At 39.2% G+C, this 8,486-nt stretch overlaps 1 protein-coding gene across 1 annotated transcript; it reads left to right on the plus strand.

The window, feature by feature from the left end:
- Positions 1-1,369: 1,369 nt before the first annotated feature.
- LOC144031607 (B2 bradykinin receptor-like) lies at positions 1,370-4,547 on the plus strand. Its single transcript, XM_077538917.1, has 2 exons — positions 1,370-1,450; positions 3,463-4,547. Exon 2 carries the CDS (start codon positions 3,466-3,468, stop codon positions 4,534-4,536), a length of 1,071 nt encoding a protein of 356 aa, XP_077395043.1. The 5' UTR covers positions 1,370-1,450; positions 3,463-3,465; the 3' UTR covers positions 4,537-4,547.
- Positions 4,548-8,486: the final 3,939 nt, after the last annotated feature.

An 8,486-nucleotide genomic window follows, 5' to 3' on the forward strand; every position in this document is an offset into this window, starting at 1 on the left:
CAGTCAGCCTTAAAGCGCATGCCAAGCTTGTGGGCTACCACTGGACGACATTAGGTGACCTCAAAGTAGAAAATATGGCAAACTTGTTGCAGGGATGTATTTTTTTTTTCTTAGTCTTTCATGATTTTGATCACATAAAACAATTACAATTGTTGCTTGTATGAAATAAAATAGTTGTACTGTACTCGTTCATTTGTTTAATAATCTTATTAAATCAACTGTCTGCTCGTATTTATTAGAATTGTGATGTAAATTAAATACAGAAGTTGCAAATAAAGTTTTTTGCACAATCCAAAAGGTGATTATGGGTTTTATTTATTTCAGCATCTTTCACATCAAGCAATATAAAAAAAAAAAAAAAGGATAAAATATTCATCTTAACAAATGTTGTTTTTCAAATAAATATGATAAATGATCATTTGCAGAGGTGGGTATCAGTTACACGCATTGTTCTGTCTTACTCTTCACTTGTGTGTGTTTGTTTGGTTGTTTGTTTGTTTTTCTTTCTATCCCCTCTCAAATCTCGTTCGGTCTGACTGCCTTTTCCAGTAAATATTCATGGCAGAATAAATAACCACAAATGGAGTATATCAAACTCCCTTTACAGAGAAAAACTGCGCCGGCGTGACCACACACTAAAACAGACAACCAAACAAAACCACCCACAGAAAATATGTGGGTTGTTTCAGGAAGGGCGTCCGGCGTAAAAACTGTGCCAAACATATCATGCGAGTGAAGCGACTTGCTGTGACGTCACCTTACAGGAGAACTTTGCTTCTTCGCTTCTTATAACATTTTGGTCGTAAAAATTTCAAACGCAGCGACGTTGCTAACCAAGTAATCAATTTTTTTGGTAGCTTAACTCATCAATGTGAGGAGTTGTATATCCCAATGGTTCCGTCGCTTTTGGACCTTACTTGTTTTCAATTTTAAAATTTAACCATATTATCTTATTTTGAAATGGCTTGGTCAGAACCATCAAAAAGCCCGAAACGGGTCATAATACTGCCTCCGGGCTACGAGTGCGAGCAGGTTCGAAAACTGTTTTGAGGAAAATGCAATCTGCATCATTACCACAAGATGTCGCTGCATCGTGCCTTTTATTTAAACGTCCTTTAAACGTCCATAATAAAAAAAAAAAATGTGAACCACGTGAAATCCAACAAAGTTATTAACATGTCATTTATAACCTCCAGGTGAGAAAATACGACTTCCATCTCTGTCAAATTAAATGTTCTGTTTTCTTAACAGTTTGATAAATTGGGCACATTTGATGCAGTGTGAATGTTTCTCCATTTAGGGCCTCTCAGTAATTCATGGATTGGGGGCTGTTCATAAACAAAAGCTGCTGTGTCGGGGGTGCAAGAATGTTGCTCTATATACAAAAACGCTCCCTCGGTTTCTTGCGCCTTCCATTCGCTGCGTGAACACATCAGCTGCTTCATAACTGGTAAGAACTTTTAATATTCTATATTGACTAGAATAAAAGTTAAATAGCAGAAGTGTGGAGAGTATTTGTAGAATCGTCAACAAGGAGAGGAAACATCTGTTGATTGAGTCATCATATTGAGCAATAAATAGTGCATGACTAAATCACATGGTAAATATTTTAAGGGCTAACAAAAAGCTAAACATGACTTGTCAGCACTTGTATCATGAAAGTTATGTTTCTCATAATTCAAATAATTATTCAGTTACCTACAAAAAGCTTGTAGAATGCTCATTATTAGAGATTGTTACGCAATGCAAGCAACTCATTCCCGCAAAACCTCCGGAGGAGGAAAGATAGTTGGAGGAAACGTCCATCAAGAGTCATGACGCATACGCGTATAAGCATAAATTGAAGTCAATTTAATAAATGATGCACCTTCTTTTGTTCGGTTGCCAATTGTCCGTTTGTTAGTTCGGAGCTTTATTCAAAATAAAAGCCAAAAATTACAATTTTGTCCTCTAATTTCTACATTTGACCAATTCAAACCATCCCAACTATAAACTTTTCAGATTATTGCTTTTTTTTTTTTTTTTTTCAAAAAATGTCCAAATAGGAGTCAAACATTTAAGCGTTTTTCCTCCTCTCATTTCATTTTTTTTAACCAATTCAAACTGTTCCATCTTTAAACTGTGCAGTTTATCCCTACTACAATTTTTTTTTTTATTCAAAATTACTGCCAAATGTTTTTTTCTCTCTCTTCTTGTTTCTACATTTGTTTGAGCAATTCACACTTTGAACTATTCAACTTAACTGAGCAGCAATTTTCCACTCAAAATTTAAAAATAATTTATACTTCTTTTTTTTTTTTTTTAAATCAATTCAACATGTGGCAAGTTTAAACTGTTCAGCACATTCTGGGTCATTTTATATAATAGCATGTCATTGAATATCATTTCATATCATTCGATATCATTCCACAATTTTTCATTCAGCCTCTTAGTCTTCACACGCAATTTTTGCAAAAATTGATTACCGTATCTAATTTACAATTTTTTTGTATCAATTCAAACTGTTAGAACTTTAAACTGTTCAGCTCATTCCGAGTCATTTTGTATAATTCCATGTCACTCAATATCAGTTCATATCATTTGATATCATTCCACAATTTTTCATTCAGCCTCTCAGGCTTCAAACGCAATTTTTGCAGAAATTATCTAATTTATTCTTTTTTTTTTTTTTTATCAATTCAAACTGTTGCAAGTTTAAACTATTCAGCTCATTCTGAGTCATTTTATATAATTGTATATCATTCTACAATTTTTCCATTCAGCCTTCACTTGCAATTTTTGCCCAGAAATTGCATTCTCTACTTTAAGATGAGTTTTAAACTATATTAAAATTAGGGATGTAATGATATCTAAACATACGATATTATCACGATATGAAGGTCACGATACGATAATTATCACGATATTGTTGGTGATACTAAAAAAGATCACAATATTGTAAAAAAAAAGAGCTCATACTAAAAAAAACAGCACAATATTGTGCTTTTGTGCATAACAGCAATGCATATAAACCACCTACAATCTCTAATAACAATATTGAGGCATTTACTTGCTAATGCAAGCACACATTGATCGCTTCACAAGCAAATTAGGTTCCCTTTCGTCTGACAATTAGCATAATTTTAAACATAGAAGGCCAAAACATCCCAAATGAAAATTATATTGCACTAATAAACGAGCCACTAGAGGGTGCTAGAACTGCACAAATAGCAATCATCCTGACTTTTTTAATAAACGTGTTCCTTTTAAATATTGTGAACATGACGACGACGATATTGTGGCAGTTTTAATATCACGATATCACGATATTGCCCTTATCGTGACATCCCTAATTAAAATGTGGGCTTATAATTTGTGGTCTGATTCAAACTATTAATAAAATGAAGTGAAATGTGGAAGCATCGTGAGAGTCGCGAATGACCGTACAATAAACCAACTGCCTGCATGTTGTTGTTTGCGCAGACTATGGAGCCAGTGACCCTTCAAGCAGAAGCATGTCAGTGGTGCGAAAACAGCACCCTTTCACAGGCTCTCGCATCTGTGGAGATGGTCACCGTGCGCGCCATCGTCCCGCCATACATCATCAGCGTGTCCGTGCTGGGCCTCGCCTTGAACGCCTTCGTCCTGTGCGTGTTCCTCGCGCACAGGGACCGCCTGACGGTGGCCGAGGTCTACCTGGCCAACCTGGCTTTGGCCGACTTGGCCCTCCTGTGCGGCCTCCCCTTCTGGGCCGCCAACATCCTCAACAATTTCCACTGGCGGTACGGCGACGCCTTGTGCAAGATGGTCAACTGCGTGATGACGGTGAACCTCTACACCAGCATCTACACGCTGGTCATGATCGGCGTGGACCGCTACCTGGCCATCGTGAGGACCATGAAGGCCAAGTGGCTGCGACGGACGCGCTACGCCAAAGCCATCTGCGTGGTCCTCTGGGTTTTCGGCCTCTCGCTCAGCATGCCGACCATGCTGCACAGAAAGGTGATTTACTTTGAAGAAATGCAGATGACAGCCTGCATGTTGGACTACAGCCACGATAGCTCATGGAAGGTAGCCAACCAGGTTTTACTGAACATCGTTGGCTTCCTTGTCCCGGCTCTGGTGATCGTCTCCAGCAGCTGCGCCATCGTCAAGGCTTTGCGGCAGAGAAAGGAGAGCGTAGGTCTTCGGGACATGAATGACACAAAAGCTTCAGTTCTGTTGTACGCCGTCACTCTGCTGTTCATCCTTTGCTGGGGGCCCTACCAGGTCTTCACCTTCATCGACACCCTGTGCGACGTCCACGTACTAGACGTCAAAACGTGGTCCCGCGCTCTGGACGTCGGCGGACAGGTCTCGGTCTATCTCGGAGTCCTCAACAGCGCTCTCAACCCCGTGCTCTACGTCCTCTCCGGGCAATACTTCTGGAAGAAAGTTAGTGCTATCTATAGAAGGGCTCGCCGTAATCGCAGAGGATCAGACATGACCGCCTATCAGCGCTCTGTCGTGTCAACTTACGTTAACAGACCTGAGCAGATTAAGCCTGTTGTCATATAGGACGATGGATAAAAGGCATTTCTATCATGCAACGTAATGGTATGATATATAGTATGATATACAGTTTACTGTACGCAATATTACGACATACAATTTATTGTATAGTGTTGTTGTGGTATGCTATATGGCAGAGGTAAGGAACTCAAATCATTCTTTGTACAAATGAAATCTATTTTTTAATATTATGTGCTGTTATATAAACCGTGTGTGTGTGTGTTTTTTGCCACTTGAAGATAAGAGACAGAATCTTCAATGTTTACCTTCATCTGCCAGATTAAGGTAAACTAGCTGTGTAAACTGTGAAGCTAAGCTAGCTAAGTTAGCTTGCCAGTTTGGCTCACAAATAGCTAGTCAAATATTAACTAATCTTCATGCTAGTTATGCTAAACAAAACACTAATAAACAAACAAACAAACAAACAAACAAACAAGAAGAATCGTTGAGAATCCGTGTGGGTAATCAAATCAAAAGTCGTGGTGAAAGTTTAGAGGAAAACGGAGTAGCAACTGTCTACGATGCAACACTGCCCTCCTGTGGATAACTGGTGTAACTACATTCAGGGTGGGCCTGACTGGGTTCGTGAGCTGTTAATCTCTTTTTAAGCAAGTGAGGGTTTCTACTGTGGTATGCGCAAACTCCCCAAACTAGCTAATTTAATTTATGATCTCACAATATACATCAATAATCATGGCAAAAGAGTTGTGTTATAGAATGACCAACAGTCATTGTTTCTCTCCATTCTTTCACGTTTACATTGTTAAACTCGGTCCTGTGCTGCCATCTTGAGGCCAAAAGTGGTATTACGTCCCACAATAAATAACAATATTGAGTTTTTAAAATCCAAATAGGGGAACTTTGAAACTGGAATATGGGATATTCTAGCTACTTTGATTAAAAAAAAGAAAAAAAGAAATACAATTTGTACTTTTACACAGCTAAATTGGTTATATAAAAAGGAATCGAGGTGGACACAAACGGTCAGCATCGAGCCCAAATACCTGGATGAATACAAGCATGACTTATTCTCAACACATGGCACTTCCTAATGAGAAAAGCAGCATGTGCTATGCCATGTGAGCGCTTGCTTGCCCCTCTTCTCCCTCCTCCATCCTTGCCTTTTTTCCCCCGATCCATCCGTTTCACTGAACATGCTTCACCTCTATAACGGCAAAAGAACCCGCATCAGCACAACCCGGCAGCCCTTCGGCCTCAATTCTTGGTCACCTTCGCCTGACCTCGGCTCTTCTGCACTCGTGTGTCACGTGGAGATGGAGAAAAGTGAGGATCAATAGATTTTTGAGGTGACTATGATGACTACTATGACATGTAGCCTCTTTAGGGTACGACTAATTAGGTAAAAGGTACGGCTCAAAAAAGGAAAGCAGATGGACGAATATATAGAAAGAGTCTTGTAATGAACAAAATTACATAAGACGAGCTAATAATAGCATCACTCACTTTTATGGGCAGCATTAGCTTTTATACTGGGTTGCAACTATATTTTTATTTCCATCTTTTTTATCTTGTCATTATTCAGGGTGGTGGATTGTATCATTAAAAATTAAAAACCTAATATTAAGGTGCCTATTTATTAGTGTTCCGATACCGATACTGGTATCGGCAGAGGTGCCGATACTGCACTAAAACAGTTGTATCGGTATCGGTGACTACTCACAAGTAACATGCCGATACCATTAATTCCAACGCTAATATAGGATTTTGGATCCAGCATCTTGTGTCTTGCTGGTACACGACATTCACTGGTATGTGACATGTTCACTGCATGCCGATATAAGATATCCTATTGGCCCTTGAATGCTCTGAACCAATAGCAGGACAGCTTTTTCATGTTGAGGAAAAAAAAACAACTTAAGTATCGGTATGGTATCGGCATCGGCCGATACGGCAAAGCTGGGTATCGGTATCGGTATCGGTATCGGGAGCCAAAAAACGGTATCGGAAGAACACTACTATTTATGACGTAGGCCTTTGATATATAGACTTAGATTAATAGGACACTCTTGTGTTGGATGTGATGTAACCGTGCTGAGTTACTGCAGGCCACCGTCTCACACTTTCACGTTCACACTTCCTCCTCCTCCATTTCTGCATCTTCTTCTCCCAGATGAGAGGGCCAGATAGTTCAAAGGCGGTTTTCACAGTTGCTTTGGTATATTTCTCAACTCAGAACTAAAATTGTCGAAAGTACTTATGACCAAGCAATTTGATGGTCCTATTCGTAGACAATGAAATCAAACACAAATATTTACTTTTGTAGCCCTACTTTGAAACCCTAAGCCTAATTTAAAAGCTTACTTTCACACCCTAAACTAAGGATTTTGAGCATGAAAATGATCCATGATGGTTTGCTGTTTGTATGACTTTTTTTTTTTTTTTTTTTTTTTTTATAAAGTAATTTAAACAATGACCAGAGCAAAAACAAGTCGTGATGAGTCCGAGTGGATTCACGAAGCAGACGTGTGGAGAGATCAGAGGCGTAGTTTGCCATTAGGCAAGGTAGGTAATTGCTTGGGGCATCTTAGCCAGCAGGGGGCCCCAGAGGGCCAACAGTCGAGATCCAGTTGAACAGATTTGACACAAACCGCATATCCTTCACTTTAGATATAGATATATATATATATATATATATATATATATATATATATATATATATATATATATATATATATATATATATATATATATATATATATATATATATATATATATATATATATATATATATGTGGGGTGCGGGCGTGAGTGTGTGTGATTTTTGTTGTTGTTGTAAATGACCATGTAAGGTGTTTATAGTAAAGCTTTTATTTGCATTTTTTAAAGACCTTTTTTCTTTTTTAAATAACCATGCTATTCGTAATTTTTTTCCCCCGTTTTCTGACTCACTTCGAAGGATTCTTGTTAAAGTTAGACAATCTAAAACAAAACAAGTCACTTGAGTGAAGCTCAATTAATGGCGTTTATTGAAGATGCAGATGTGCAATGTTATAAATGACGTACTACGTATATCACCAATGGCTGCCAGGGCACCCAATCCCTTCTTTCTTGGGGCGCCTGAGGAATGTTGCTACGAAATGTACCAAAAGGAAAGAGGGGACACGTTCATCCAGCCATCTCACGCCCCCTGATTCATTTGTTTTGTGGTGCTGCCAGCTGGCTGCACACATTTGGACGCACGTGACTGCGGGCATGCACGGGCCTCAGGCTAGCCCGCATCACGCTAATTACATAATGACTTGTTTCCTTTGGAAAAAAGGTGGACTGAATGTGAGCATATTCAATAAGTAAGGAAAATGTGTGTGTGCGTGGGGGGGGGACTTCATTGAATCCTATAGAGATGGGTCTTTGTCGACATATGCAAATGAATGACTTCACTCTGTCCTTATTTCCTGATGTTGAAGGAGCGAAGTTGAAGTTTTTTTTTGTTTTTTTTTACACGTGTGAATAAATACAATGTGTATGACTTGAAGGTCAGATTTAATCTAATTTCCCATCATGTGCCTTGATATGGATCATAACTCCAATTTACAAGTAGGACCATTCTGTCCTCGTAAAAGGATACATTCTCCGACATAAAGTATCTTCAAGAAAATTATAATAACCTGGGGCAGAATGGCCTTCAGGATTTTCGGGACTTTCCCGAACGGCTGATCCATTTTCACCTCCCACGCCTTCCCGAACCCCAAAACATCCTTTCTCTATATATTAATCTTCGCATATTGCTGGCCGCCGTGCAGACTCCTGTCCCCTGGTGACGAATGACAAATAGTAATTACTGATTACTGGATGTCGGCCATCTCCCCCAGATGAACGAATATGATTCAGTGCATATCTATCGTCTCATCCAACCCCCCACTACACCGCCCGCAACAAATTCTGTTCCCAGTCTGTCCCTATAATAGAGACGCAAAAAGAGGAAACGTCTGTGTTGA

This window comes from Festucalex cinctus, chromosome 12 (genome assembly GCF_051991245.1).
Source record: "Festucalex cinctus isolate MCC-2025b chromosome 12, RoL_Fcin_1.0, whole genome shotgun sequence".
Classification (NCBI taxonomy): Eukaryota; Metazoa; Chordata; class Actinopteri; order Syngnathiformes; family Syngnathidae; genus Festucalex; species Festucalex cinctus.

Bases quoted from the DNA above. Each gene is read 5' to 3' on its own strand.
- LOC144031607 (XM_077538917.1), top strand. From the start codon at position 3,466: ATGGAGCCAGTGACCCTTCAAGCAGAAGCATGTCAGTGGTGCGAAAAC.